Source organism: Mustelus asterias, chromosome 26 (assembly GCF_964213995.1).
Source record: "Mustelus asterias chromosome 26, sMusAst1.hap1.1, whole genome shotgun sequence".
Taxonomy (NCBI): domain Eukaryota; kingdom Metazoa; phylum Chordata; class Chondrichthyes; order Carcharhiniformes; family Triakidae; genus Mustelus; species Mustelus asterias.
Genome location: NC_135826.1, coordinates 5,039,465 through 5,054,857, shown reverse-complemented (window position 1 = coordinate 5,054,857; position 15,393 = coordinate 5,039,465). Strand labels below are relative to the sequence as shown.

General features: G+C 43.0%; 1 protein-coding gene across 2 annotated transcripts in view; it reads right to left on the bottom strand.

Annotated features, from left to right (window-relative positions):
- The window catches only part of wdr18 (WD repeat domain 18), a 195,476-nt gene that overhangs the window by 174,731 nt on the left and 5,352 nt on the right, over positions 1 to 15,393 (bottom strand). For both annotated transcript variants that reach the window (XM_078198090.1, XM_078198091.1), the window contains exons 2-3: positions 12,303 to 12,413; positions 9,584 to 9,717 (exon numbers count right to left, since the gene is read on the bottom strand). In XM_078198090.1, coding sequence (XP_078054216.1) covers positions 9,584 to 9,717; positions 12,303 to 12,413 — 245 coding nt within the window. The remainder of the gene's footprint in view (positions 1 to 9,583; positions 9,718 to 12,302; positions 12,414 to 15,393) is intronic.

Sequence of the window (15,393 nt, the reverse complement as noted above, 5' to 3'; positions counted from 1 at the left end):
GCGTCCAAGCCAAGCTGTTCCAGTACAGCCACTGTAGCTATAACAATGCTATCTACCTGGCAATGTGGAAACTTGCCATGGTGTGTCCTGTACACAAGAAACAGGACAATTCTAACCTAGCCAATTACCACCCTATCAGTCTACTCTTGATCATCAGCAAGGTCATGAAAGGGGTCATCAACAACGCGATCAACGGCATTTACTCAGCCGAACCTGCTTACGAACACGCTGTTTGGGTTCCGCCAGTATCATTCAACTCCTGACCTCATTACAGCCTTGGTTCAAACATGCACAAAGGAGCTGAACACCAGAGGTGAGAGTGACTGTCCTTGACATCAAGGCAACAAGTTTGGCATCAAGGGCGTCTAGCAAAAATGGGAATTAGAGGGAAAACTCTCCGCTGGCTGTCGTCATACCTGGCACAATGGAAGATTGCTCTGGTAATTGGGGATCAATCATACTCCAGGACATCACTGCAGGAGTTCCTCAGGGTATTGTCTTAGGCCCAACCACCTTTAGTTGCTTCATCAATGACCTCCTTCCATAAGGTCAGAAGTGGGGATGTTTGTTGATGACTACACAACGTTCAGCACCATTTGCGACACCACAGATACTGAAACAGTTCATGTCCAAATGCAGCAAGACTGGGACAATATCCAGCCTTGGGCTTACAAGTGGCAAGTAACATTTGCACCCCACATATGCCAGGCAATGATCATCTTCGACAAGGGAGGATCTAACCACAATCCCTTGATATTCAATGGCACTAACATCGCTGAATTCCCCCACTATCAATATCCTGAGGATTACTATAGACCAGAAACTGAACTGGACTAGCCATATAAATACCGTGGCTACCAGAGTTGGTCAAAGGCTGGAGAGTAAGCGAGTAACTCACCTCCTTACCCCCCCAAAACCTGTCTACCAGCTACAAGACACAAGTCAGGAATACTTTGAATTTGCCTGCATGACTGCAGCTCCATCAACACTCCAACACGGAAGCAGCTCCAGGACAAAGCAGCCCGCTTGATCGCTACTCCTTCCATAAATATTCACTCCCTCCATCACTGATGAACAGTGACAGTCCTGTGTACCATCTACAAGATACATTGCAGAAACTCATCAAGGTTCCTTAGGCAACACCTTCAAACTCATGGCCACTACAATCAAGAAGGACAAAGCAGCAGGTACCTGGGAACACCACCACATGGAGGTTCCCCTCCAAGTCACTCACCATCCTGACTTGGAAATATATCGCCATCCCTTCGATGTCGCTTGGTCAAAATCCTGGAACTCCCTCTGTAACAGCACTGAGAATGTGCCTACACCTCAGAAACTGCAGCAGTTCAAGGCAGCTCACCGCCAACTTTTAAATGGCAAGTAGGGATAGGCAATAAATGCTGACCTGGCCAGCGACGCCAGATCCCGTAAAAAGGAATAAAAAAAGGACAGATAGAAAAGATTATTACAAAGTCATAAGGGATACTTTCTTGTATTTGCTGAGGCACAGAATACAAGGGCAGGGAGGTTATGCTAGAACTGTATAAAAACAACAGTCCAGCGTACAATTTTGGTCACATTACAGGAAGGATGCAATTCTACTAGAGAGCGAGTTTTATGAGGATGTAACCTTGGATGGGTAAATTTAGCAATGAGAAAGGATTGGGTAGGTTGTTTCTTTGAAACAGAAAAGGTTGACGGGAGATTTGATTGAATCATATCAGAGAATCCCTACAGTGCAAAAGGAAGCCATTCAGTCCATTGAGTCTGCACCAACCACAATCCCACCCAGGCCCTATCCCCATAACCCTACACATTTACCCTGAACACTAAGGAGACAATTTAGCATGGCCCATTCACCTAACCCACACATCTTTGGACTGTGGGAGGAAACCGGAGCACCCAAGGGAAACCCACACAGACACGGGAGAATGTGCAAACTCCACACAGACGGTGACCCGCCGAGGCAGGAATCTATGCACCTTGAGGTGCATAAAATTATGAGGGACCTTAACATAACCATTAACCCTTTATTAATGAGACAGCAATGTTAACAATGATATAAGCATGACATCAGGGTCAGGTGACCAAGAGGCTCCAAGAGAGCAAAACACTGCGTCCATGGAACCTTGTACTTAATCAAGTCTTGTAAATGGTATAAGTAAAGAGTTTCTGGAAAAACTACATACCAACAACTATCTCAAATCACTCATCAAATAAGAGAAGCTTCACTGAAACAGACAGGAAGGACCTATGTACCTTAGCAATGAGGTTACTAGGGTACAGCTTTAAAGTAATTGATAGGAGGATTAGAAGGAAGTAGGGAAATATTCTCACCCAGATGGCGGTGGGGTCAGGAACATACTGCCTGAAAGGGTTGGGGAAGCAGAAATCCTCGTTGTTCTCAAACAGTACTTGAATATGCCCTTCAAGTGCTGTAAGCAGCAAGACTATGGGCCAGGAGCCAGAAAGTGGGATGAGGTTGAATAGCTTTTTTTTTTTGGCTGGCACAGATTCAGGGAGCTGTTAGACTGTAAAGAATGCAACCTTTGATCGGAGGTGAGGGGGAATCCAACTCAATTGGGGAAATCCGAATAAAAGTTAACTTTAGACAGTTTAGCAGTGGAAAATGTAATAATCGGATTTAGCTTCACAAAATAAGCACTGAATGGAAAATGGTTTCACTCCCAATTACCGTACTCCCTCACACCAGGCAAGGCCACTAACATTAAAAATAAACCATCTAAGGAAACAATACATTGGAACCCTTTTAATATTTCATGTTGAGAGCAGTGTATCTTTCTTTCCAAACCCTCCCCCACATCACCGCTTCCTCAACAGGGCTACAGCTCAGGCAGAACATCAATCATATTTGTGATAATTATGTCTAATTACAAATAATGAATTACACTAAGAGAATCTTCAGCCTCCAATCTTAAGGCAGATTAACAAATTACCCATCGGTTTTAAAGTAGTTCATTCAACCCGGCAGTGTAAAAAAATCCAAACTTTATTTTTAAATGCGATTACTGGAAACCACCCAGAGGTGGGAAGTTGACTAATTTTCTCTTCCCTAATTCAGGAGCAGAAATGCCATATGTAGCAGCAATCACTGCTCTTGCTAAACTGTGAAGTTGTACGAACTAAGGAATAGCATGACGGGAAAATTGGTCAGCTATTTGGAACAATATAAGCAAGGCTGACTCCGCATAACTTAAGGCTGTATGAGTAAATAAAACAAGATAAGGTCAGGGATGAAGGAGTCACCAATCTTTTCTGTTCCATCAAAGGACAAGGTAAGGGTATGAATGTTGAGACAAAGAGTTCTAGGAGGTCAGCAAGTTATGACATGATTAATGACATTGCTTATGATTCTATTACTAATCAAATTCCTGAATATGCTCTGGTCACGCAAACTGATAATGATTATGTATAAATACTGAACTGATTCTTTGTGTAATTGCAGACTTGAGGAGGAATTAGCGAGTTGTACCGACTGCTCTCTGAACTCAAGTTTTCAGCCAAAACTGCATGCAGTCTTTCGTAAATAAAGCCTTGTTATTTTGTCGGAACGAACTTTGTTGAGTTTTTCTATCGAAGTCAAGAAGCAGGAAAGTTTCCACTTCAACATTTGGCGCTGCGAAGCAGAAACCAATACCCTGAGTGAATTCCGTGAGGGACTGAAGACATGATCGAGCCACGAGCCGGGGGGGGGAAGAGAGACGGACGCCGGCACAAGGTAAGATTCGCCTTGGTCTCTCTCTCTCTTGGATCGGTGCTACGACTCCTCGTCTCTGACGGAGGACACAAACAGGTGACGGTATTCGAATCTAAATTGGACTGTGAGTAGAGTAGAGTATTTAGGGTCAGGGACCCGATAGAGTATTTAGGGTCAGGGACCCAATTGTGGCTAGCCTAAGGTCAGGGACCCGTTGATCTCGTTTTACATCCGAATCAGGGTTACACAGGCTTAGTTTGGGTCAGGGACCCTGTGATTTGAATAGTTTGGGTCAGGGACCCTGTGATTTGAAAAGTTTGGGTCAGGGACCCTGTGATTTGATTAGTCAGGGACCCTGTGATTTGACTTTGGTACCAGGAATTATTTTTCTTAACATTTTTTGCCACGGGCACAGTATACTGACGTTATGGAACAGAGTTTAGACAAAAGAAAGGGCAATTCTCCTTTGCTGTTTATGTGTTCTGAGTCCCCTGCTCAGGAACGTAATTTACGTCGATTAAGTGCCACAGTAAACAGTAAATTGGGTAATGATATTTGGCCACTAGGCGGCACATGGAACTTGGAAATTTGCACAGCAGCAGAAAAAGCTGTTTGGACAAAAGAATGCAGGTTCCAAGTGGAAAACTTTAATTTCAAAATGGAAAAAAGAATCGACTAGGCGCCACGAACAATCGCTATTAATGAGTTGGAGGAATAACACCTATAAAAAAGGGATTGATGAATGTGTGGATGGGAAATCGAAAGATTGGGAAACATGTGCGGGTTAGGTTGATTGATTAGGTCCAAAGATGTGCGGGTTAGGTTGATTGGCCATGCTAAAATTGCCCCTTAGTGCCCTGGGATGCGTAGGTTAGAGGGATTAGTGGGTAAAATATGTAGGGATATGAGAATAGGGCCTGGGTGGGATTGTGGTCGGTGCAGACTCGATGGGCCGAATGGCCTCTTTCTGTACTGTAGGGTTTCTATGTTATTAAAATTGGAATGTGAACTTAGGGATAAGAAATCATCGGGTGATAGACAGGCTGGGCTAGCCCATCAGATTAAACAACAGGAGGATCCTCCCAGTTGCTCTGGCATGCCGCTGTTTCCCTATTCAGGCGATACGGAGGAAGAGGAAGAGTTGACCCCTAGAAACGCTCTTTGGGTTAAAAATCCAGATCAAAGCAGCCTTGGTAGGAAGCCACGAGTATGCTTTGCACCTCAAGCAGCCTGAGGATAGAATCTGGTATGTTCCTAATTATGATCAGCGATTTTCATGTTTTTCTACATGGGGAAATGTTGGGGGGACACTGTAAATATTGCAATACTTCCCAGGAAACCCAATTCTAAAACTAACGGTAAGCTATACAAAGGAAAACTGCAGAAGGATTATTGATGACAACAAATATGACTCAAGATGCCATGCCAATGGGAAGAATAGGGAGATCACTTATTATTTGGAATGTGAGCGTCTAGGGAGGGTGAAGGGACAAAGGGGTCATGGAGTACAAATACACCACTCCAAGTGCACCACAGGTTATCAAGGGCATTTAGAAAAGCAAACCCAAGCAATGGGCTTTATTTTCAGAAAGATCAAATTGAAAAGGAGGGAAGTTATGTTACACATGTATCGAACTGTAGTTAGACCACACTTGAAAATACTGTGTGCAGTTCTGGTCGCCATTTTATAAAAATGATATGAAGGCACTGGAGAGTAAGCAGGAAAGCATGAACAGGCCATGTTCCTATTCTCTTGAATGAGGGTCAAGGGTGACCTAATGGAGATCTTTAAAATTATGAAAGGGTTTGATAGAGTGGGCACAGAGAAAGTGCTTCCTGTTGTCGGAAGAGCATAACTAACGGCTGTCAATACAAGACAGTGACTAAAAATTCAAAGGGAATTCAGAAAAATTCTTTGACCAAAGAGTGATGTGACTGTGAAACTCAAGACCACAGGGAATGCTTGAAGTGAATGGTATGGGTGCATTTAAGGGGAGGTTAGTCAAGCATATTAGGGAGAAAGGAATAGATGTTTATGGTGATAGGTCAAGATGAGGAAAGAAAGGAGGGGACTCGAGCACAGCAAAAACGTGACTGGTTGGATCGAGTGGCCTGTTTCCACATCTTATACCTTTACATCAGCACATGTTATGCCCAATCACATATTCAACACCCTTTTGGAAGGCCTGGAATCCACTCAGGAGCAAAAGCTTGGAAAGCTACAAATGTCAATTATTAACTGCCTATCATGATACAGGATCAAGGGTGTTCTGTGTGTTCAAAATCCAAAAAGTAAAGTGTAACAAGATTATAACAGAATCTTAGTGTAGAAGAGGCCCTTCAGCCCATAAAGTCTGCACCGACAAGCAAGAACTCCGTAACCTAACTATCTAATCCCATTTACTGGCACTTGGCCCATAGCCTTGAATGTTATGACATGCCAAGTGCTCATCCAGGTATTTTTTAAAGGATATGAGGCAACCCACCTCCACCACTTTCCCAGGTAGTGCATTCCAGACCATCACAGCCCTCTGGGCAAAGAGGTTTTTCCTCACATCCTCCCCTAAACCGCCTGCCCTTCACCTTGAACTTGTGTCCTCTCATCACTGACTCTTCAACTAAGTAGAACAGCTGCTCCCTCTCCACCATGTCCATGCCCCTCATAATCTTGCACACCTCAATCAGGTTGCCCCTCAGTCTTCTCTGCTCCAGTGAAGACAAACCAAGTCTATCCAACTTCTCTTCATAACTTAAATGTTCCATTCAAGGCAGCATCCTGGTGAATCTCCTCTGCACCCACTCCATCCTTCCTATAATGTGGTGAACTGCATACAGTACTCTAGCTGTGGCCTCACCAAAGTTCTTTACAACTTCAACATGACTTCCCTGCTTTTGTAATCTATGCCTCAATTAATTTTTCACCACCCTACTAACATGCCCTTCCGCCTTCAGATCTATGGACAAACTCACCAAGGCCCTTTTGTTCCTAAGAATTTCCTAGTGTCATGCTGTTCATTAAATTATTCCTTCCAAAGTGCATTGCCTCACATTTTTCAGGGTTAAATTCCATCTGTTACTTATCTGCCCATTTGACCATCCCGTCTATATTTTCCTGTAGCCCAAGACATTCAATCTCATTGATCAACCAGTCTTTCTGTCATCCGCAAACGTATTAATCCTGCCCCCCAAATAGTCATCTATGTCATTCATATAGATAACAAATAATGGGGGACCCAGCACAGATCTCTGTGGTACAGCACTGGACACTGGTTTCCAGTCACTAAAGCAGCCTTCTGTCATCACCTTCTGTCTCCTACAACTAAGCCGATTTTGATTCCACCTCATCAAATCACCTTGTGTCCCAGATGCATTTGCTTTCTTTACAAGTACCCTATGTGGGACATTATCAAAGGCTTTGCTGAAATCCATTTGGACTACATCAACTACACTATCCTCATCTACACAGCTGGTCACCTCCTCACAAAATTCAAGCAAATTAGTTAGGCATGACCTCCCTCTGACAAAGTGGTCTCTCTGATTAAACCTTGCCTGTCCACATGGAGATATATTCCCTCCTTCAAAGTTTTCTCCAATAGTTTCCCTGCCACTGACGTGAAACTCACTGGTCTGTAATTCCCTGGCTTACCTCTACAACCCTTCTTAAATAGTGGAACAACGTTAGCTGTTCTCCAATCCATGACCAGAGAAGAATTACAAATTTGGGTCAGAGCCCCTGCAATTTCCTCCTTTGCCTCCCACAGCAGGCTGGGACACAATTCATTTTATCCACTTTTAAGCCTGCCAACATCTCCAATACCATGTCAATTTGCTCAAGAACCTTGCAGTCTTTCTCCCCGAGTTCCACACCTTCATCCTCATTCTCTTGGGTGAAGACGGATGTGAAGTATTGGTTCAACACTCTACCAATGTCTTCTGGCTCTACCATAGATTGCCCCCTTGGTCCTTAACGGACCCTACTCTTTCGCTGATTATCGAGTTCCCATTGATATGCTTACAGACCACCCTATTTTAACCAGCCAGAACTTTCTCATATCCCCTCTTTGCTCTCCTAATTGTCTCCTAACACTCCACCCTGCATTTTCTGCACTCCACTAATGCCTCTGCTGACCTACTCCCCTTGTACCTACTAAAAACCTCTCGTTTCTTTCTCATATCTTGAGTATCTCTGGTCGTTCATGGTTCTCCGGGCTTGTTACTCTCTCCTATCACCCTAGAGAGAACATGTTGGTCCTGCATCATGCCCATTTCTTTTTTGAACGCATCCCCACTGCTTTTCTATAAATTCTCCTACAAGTAGCGGTTTCTAGTCTACCTTGGCCAAATCCTGCCTTATTTTGCTAAAATCTGCTCTCCCCCAATCCAAAACATTGTTTTGCAACTTGCTTTTTTTTTGTCCATAACCAGCTTAAATTGTACCATCACGATCGCTAAAATGCTCCCCCTTAAAAGATGCTGTCTCTCTCTGCTGGAGTTAATTCATTCAAAAGAAAGAAGTCATGGGATAGAATTTTCCCGTCCCGCCCGCCACGGGAATCGTAGCTGGCAGGGGCAGACCATGCACAGGTCCGTTGACCTCGGCGGGAATTTCCGGCCTTGGGGCGAGTGTGGCCGGAAAATCCTGCCCATGGTGTTGAAAGCTGTCAGTTCAGGTGCTCCATTCACCTCACAACTCCAAAGAGCCACAACATTCATCCCAGCTACTGCCCAAATAATACAGCAAATTTGCCACAAACATCTGTTGAGAAGCTTGGAAGAAGCGTCACAGAGTGGCAATGTTGTTGATGTGTAGTCTGAACAGTTAGAGGATAGCCCATATCGAGTCACAATCCTACAAATTTAAATAATATGCGTGGACAGGGAGGATTGTTAGCATTGTTAACTATACAAAATTATTTTATTTATCTTATAATTGTGTGATTCCAGTGTTTTACATTGTAGTTGTCATTGTGCAGCCCATAGCACTCCACCATCAGGACCTGAGGGGCCCATGAAGAAAAATAATATTCCACTCTCACAGGTAGCATACGAGGACATCACTTGTGATTTCCCATCCTGTTAACTTTAGTGGAAGACCTAACAAGGGAAGCTGCCCCAGACAAATTATAACTTCATCTATATAGCATCTGTATGTGGTAAAGCATCCTAAGGTGCTCCATAGGAGCATTATCAAACAAAATCTGATACAAAATTACAAATGATCAGAGTCAAAGAGGGAGATTTATCGAGGGGGTTGGGGAGATTATTCTAGGGCATCAGTAGCTGGAGGAAACACTGGTGGACTGATTAAAATTGGGGATGTGCAAGAGGTCAGAATTGGAGGAGTGCAGATATCTTGGAAGGTTGTAGGGCTGGAAAAGATTAGAGATAGAGAGGGGCAAGGCCAGGGAGATAGTTACAAAAACGAGGACGAAAATTTTAAAACCAAGGAGTCACTGTAAGTCAGCAAGTGAGCGTTGGGACGGTGGATGCGCAGGATTGGTGCAAGAGTTTTAGATGATCTCAAATTTGCCATCAAAATGGAAGATGGGAGGCAGGTCAGGGATATGTTAAAAATAAGCAAGTCTAGGAGTTACAAAAAAGCATGGACTTAGATTTTCAACTCAAATAGAAGATAATAAAGTTTGTTTTTAAATATGTCCACCTCCATTGGTCAAATAACTTGAAATTGAATGCCTAAGCAACTATTGCTTAGGTTTCTCAATAGGCCTGTTACACTACAGCTGTGGGACAGAGTCATAACAGCAAAGAGGTATGGGTACCTGCTGCATTAGGTAGCAGCCAAACTGCAGCTTCAACTCACTGACGTCAAACACCCTTAAAAGCATCTTCTATTTAATCCATTACCTGCACAAACTCCAAACCAGCACGAGATTATCCTTCCCTCCTGAGATGAAGTGGCTGCTGTCATCAGTGAAGCAAATGCATGTCAGGTCCTGGTAATGCCTATTTAACGTGAGCAGGAGATTTCCAGTAGATACCTGAAAACAACAAAGCAAAACATTAGCACCATAAATCTTTTACACTATTCACAATGGTGCTTGTTCAAAAGGGGTGGCACGGTGGTTAGCACTACTGCCTCACAGCACAGCGCCAGCGGCCTGGGTTCAATTCCCAGCTTGGGTCACTGTCTGTGTGGAGTTTGCACCTTCTCCCTGTGTCTGCGTGGGTTTCCTCCGGGTGCTCCAGTTTCCTCCCAGAGTCCAAAGGTGTACAGGTTAGGTGCATTGGCCATGCTAAATTCTCCTTCAGTGTATCCAAACAGGCGCCAGAATGTGGCAACTAGGGGATTTTCACAGTAACTTCATTACAGTATGAATGTAAGCCTCCATGTGACTAATAAATAAACTTTAAAATGTAGTGTGGACACAAGATATATATTTCCTGGGCCCTAGGCACAATTTTGTCATAAAGCTATAAAATCAAAACAGTCCAGATTATCATTTCCATATATTTCCTACATAAGAACATAGCATCCGATTACTGCTCCATTGACACTTTCTACCCCCTCTCCAATGATTCACCCGCAACCTAATTTACATTGTCCATAATCGCAAATCCAAATACTTCAATTTCTTACTATGCCGCAACAAAATATTTTTATTCTGTATTCACTTAAATTAATTTGAACAAAGAAAGCCTCCAGCGAAATTAACATGTGAGAATATTAATGTGTGTGGAGCTCATCTTCTGCCAATTCTTTGCAAATTAAAAACCAACCTCGCATCAAATAAAGCATGCAATTCAATAACAGGAAAGCATACGTGTGGTGCTTTTTACTCACACTGAGCAATAATGTCTCAGAAATAAGCTGCTCGTCATCCTCTCGCAAAAAGGATCCAAATTTTCCAACAGACCACTGGCCAGCTCTAACTGAACAGCTCACCAAGTATAGGTTTTCAGTTTATTAGCAAAGTGGAAGCCAGTACAGGATTCTATACCTGAACTTCATTCCTGCCCAGAATGAAACATTCACCATCTTCCCCAGTCTCCGACTTGTGCTGAGTGAGGGGAGCAGGAAAACTGACGTGCGCAGCAGCTCTCATTAAAAACATTAAGAGAATACAAGAGGATTTTTCTTTGGAATCCAAATAGACTAGGGATGCTGAAGACAAAATGAAGGGCCAGATAAGCCTTGGATGATTTGGAAGTGAGGGCAAGGTCAGCTCTGAAATATAGCTGGTGGTGCTGAAGTGAGAGGGGGCTTGGCAGCATGCTTACAACGACACAGTGGCGAGGGCGAAATGCATTAAGTGGCGAAAATCGTTATTTGCAGACCATTAAATTTCATACAGATTTCCAACATCGTGGGTGGATTCAAAGTAGGATTTAAACAAAAAAACCATGTGAATTGAATTGGAGCTGGAGGTTGGTGCTGGGAAAGGAGATGTGCCTGTACCCACAAGGGCCTTAGAAAAAACATGATCAAAAATAAGGGACAAAGAGAGCAATGAGAGGGATCAAAGGGCCAAACGGAAAACATGTTGAAAACAGGAACAGAATTTCTCCAAGGTAGGCAACCTGGAAGAGAATTTGTACTAAAGTAAGCAACACAAACAAAAAGGTGAAAAGTTATTTACTTGAGTCAGACACTTTAGGAACATTTAAGCGGTTATTGGATAGGCACATGGAGCACACCAGGATGATAGGAAGTGGGATAGCTTGATCTTGGTTTCAGATAAAGTTCGGCACAACATCGTGGGCCGAAGGGCCTGTTCTGTGCTGTACTGTTCTATGTTCATAGCAGACGCTGGAAATCTGCTATGAACATATATGCTTCCTGACTTACTGAATGTTTCTACCATTTTTTTCTTTAGATTCCCAACATCTTTTTTTCATTTTGTTAATTCTGGTTTCAGCTATACTAGTGTTACCTCAACTAACAATCTTAAACTTCACTGCATTTAACTATCACAGCCGTAAAACAAAAAAAATTAAACCCAATTGAGAATGTGAAGTGGGATTTTTTTTCTGACTCGCTGTGCGTAGAGTGCCACATTGTGGTTATTTTAAGAACTGCTTCCAGTTACAGAACATGGCAATTTCAACTTAATTTAACACCAATAACCAACTAACTTTTGTGAATTCTCGAGCAAAGTGATCACTGATGCACTTCAAAAGCAAAACCAGCAGCCAATATTTAACTCGAAATGTTTCCATGACTATTTAATAACCTTTGTCATTCATGTTAACTGGAACTGACAATTTAGAAATGAGACACTGGCTGGGGTTTTCCAGCCCTGCTGTGGCAGGACCCAGAGCAGGGGGATGCAGTGGGCCAACCAAAGGTCCATTGACTTTTGGTAGGACTGGAAGATCCCAGCAATGGGTGGGGCCAGAAAATCCCAGACATCTTTTTCTTAACTGTTTAGCCTGGGGAAAGTTCAATTTGAGGTCTCAAAACCTTTACAGAATTGGACACAAAAACTCTACAAATTAAGTCTGAAGCTGCTGTGTGTGTTTTTGTCTAAATCCCGATTCTGCATAATGATGTGAAGTCAGCAATTACTACATTGAAACCCTACAATTTCAGTGCTCAATAGTAAACAGGCACTTTAACATTTACCTCCCACAAGTAGATGCTCTCTCCAATCCCAGCAGCAACGTGGAGCCCATTAGGCGATGCAGCAAGACAGGTCACAACCCCAGGACAGATAATCTTCTGTTGCAGTTGATCCTAAATAACGAGAAGGTAAAGGTGCTCAATCGCAGCATAATTTCCAATTATACTCCACTGAAACAAGACTCAACTGTTGTTCATTGTTCAAAGTTTATTTACTAGTGTCACAAGTAGGCTTACATTAACACAGCAAAGTTACTGTGAAAATCCCCTAGTCGCCACACTCCGGCACCTGTTCGGGTACAGAGGGAGAATTTAGCACGGCCAATGCACCTAACCAGCACGTCTTTCGTACTGTGGGAGGAAATCGGAGCACCCGGAGGAGACCCACGCAGACACAAAGAGGACATGCAGACTCTGCACAGACAGTGGCCAGGAATTGAACCCGGGTCCCTGGCGCTGTGAAAAAGCAGTGCCACCCATGGTACTACTGTTAACTGTTACCAATACATTAACTACCATAAATGAACAGTTTTGATGCATGTTGAAATTACAATCAACAGGTACAAGCACAGAATCTTACTCCTAACCAAGGACTGCCATCGGCGTTCAACCAGAACACACTCAGTTGTAAATACATTTCAAACATTGGTGCAATTTTTCCACAGGATAATGTATGAATTTTAAGAAGTAAATTTGAGACTCTGCACTCCCAAATCTAGACTTCTCCTCAGAGGATACAGAGTAGGATAAGGCAAAAGAAAAAGCTGAAGTCAGATGTCAAAAGTTCAGGGAAAACCTAGGCAAGTATGCAAAACTGCAGGGGTGACATTAGAATGGAAATTAGAAAAGCAATGAAAAATTCTGGCAAGTAACAGCAAGGAAAATCCAACAATATTTTATAAATGCATCGAGGGCAGGAGGATAAATAAAGAATAGGGTCAATTATAAACCAAATAAGGTAATTTATGCATGGAGACAGAAGGTGTGGGCATAGCTCTTAGTGAATACCTAGTTTCTGTAAAAGAGGGGAATATAGCAGACACAGTAGTTAAGAGCGAGTGTGAAAAATTGGATGAAGTAAATGATGTGAGGAAGGAAACATTAAGTTGTTTCACATTGTTAAAAGTGGAGAAAGCAACAGGCCCAGATGAAATCTAACCCAGGCTAAGGGAAGGGAAAAAAATAACGGAAGCTCCTCAGGGAACCGGAGGACTACTAACGTTGTCGTATTGTTTTAAAAAAAAAAGGAAAGGATATATATTGAGTAATTACAGACCCAGTCAGCCTAACCACAGTGTGGACAAATTATTGAAAACAATTCTGAGAAGCAATATAAATTGCCATTTACAAAGACACCAAGGACAGTCAATATGAATTTGTCAAGGGAAGATTATGTCTGACTAACTTGATTAATTTTTTTGGAGGATGTAACAAGAAGAGTGGATAAGGGTAGCACATTTGATGGCATCTGCATGAATTCCAGCAAGGTTTTTGGGCCAACGTGGAAGGTTGGTCAGAAAATTAAAAGCCCATGTGATCCAAAGGAATATCGAGTCCAAAATTGGCGCAATGATAGGAAAAAAAGTACTATGGTTGATGGGTGTCTTCATAACTGGAAGGCTGTTCAGAAGGGGGTTTTGCAGGCTTCAGTACTGGATCCCTGCTTGTTCCTCAGTATACGTCAATGATTTAAATTTATGCGTGTGAGGCATGGTTAAGAGGTCTGCAGATGATATGAGAATTGAAATGATATGAAAGTCTGCAGTCTGGATGGTATTCCACTGAGGTCTTCAAAGTTGGTGGGCTTTTGCTCCTATCAAGGCTCCAAGCACTCATCCTACAGACATGGGAAGAAAAAGAATTGCAAGGAATGTGCGAACACAACACAGAGTGGCATGGTGGCACAGTGGTTAGCACAGCTGCCTCAGTGCTAGGGACCCAGGTTCGATTCCCAGCTTGGATCACTGCTTGTGTGGAGTTTGCACGTTTTCCCCGTGTCTGCATGAGTTTCCTCTTGGTGCTCCGGCTTCCTCCCAAAGTCCAAGAGACGTGCTCATTAGGTCCACTGGCCATGCTAAATCCGCCCTCAGTGTGCCCGAACAGGCGCCGGAGTGTGGCGACTAGAGGATTTTCACAGTAACTTCATTGCAGTGTTAATGTAAACCTACTTGTGACACTAATAAATAAACTTTTAAAAACTTTAAACTGTAACTGTCTTCAAGAAGGGAGAAAAATCATGCTGTGGATACTGTTACGGCATTTTCCTTAATAAAAACAGAAGTGCTGGAAAAACCCAGCAGGTCTGGCAGCATCTGTGGGAAGAGAAACAGAGCTGTTGTTTCAAATGCAGTATGTTTCTTTTGAAGAAAATGAGTCATACTGGACTTGAAATGTTAATTCTAGAGTATAAGAGCAGAAGCTTTATGCTACAACTGTTATCTATTGCACGAGAGCAATTTTATTTTGTGGTTTAACTCCAACATAATAAGAAGGATTCTGTCAATACTCTTGGGTGCATAAAAGGATTCCATGGCTGCAAAGCTTTGAGAAACCCTGCCCTAGGATTACATTCTGGGTAAGATTTTCCACAATGCAATCATAGTTAGGAGTAAAGACAGGATATTCTTGAGCTGTTTCATTTATAACAGAGAAAGCTGAAGAGAGATTTAATGGAGGTCTATTAAATTATGAATGGCGTAGAGAGAGATAGTGCAAAGGAAGGACCCATTTCCATTGGCAGAAAGGCCAATAACCAGGGGGCTTAGATTTAAAGTAATCAGTTGAAGAATTAGCGGGGAGTTGAGGAGTACATTTTTCACCCAGACGGTGGTGAGGGATTGCCTGAAAGGGTGGTGGAGGCAGAAGCCCTCAGCACATTTGAAAAATACTTTGGCATGTATGGGAAGTGCTGTAATCTACAGGGCTGCAGAGAAAGAACTGGAAGGTGGAATTTGGTTGGTTTGTTCCTTTCCAACCTTCAAAGACACAATAGACCAACTGGCCATCTTCTGGGCAGCACGATGGAACAGTGGTTAGCACTGCTGCCTCACAGCGCCAGGGTCCTGGGTTCAATTCCTGGCTTGGGTCACTGTCT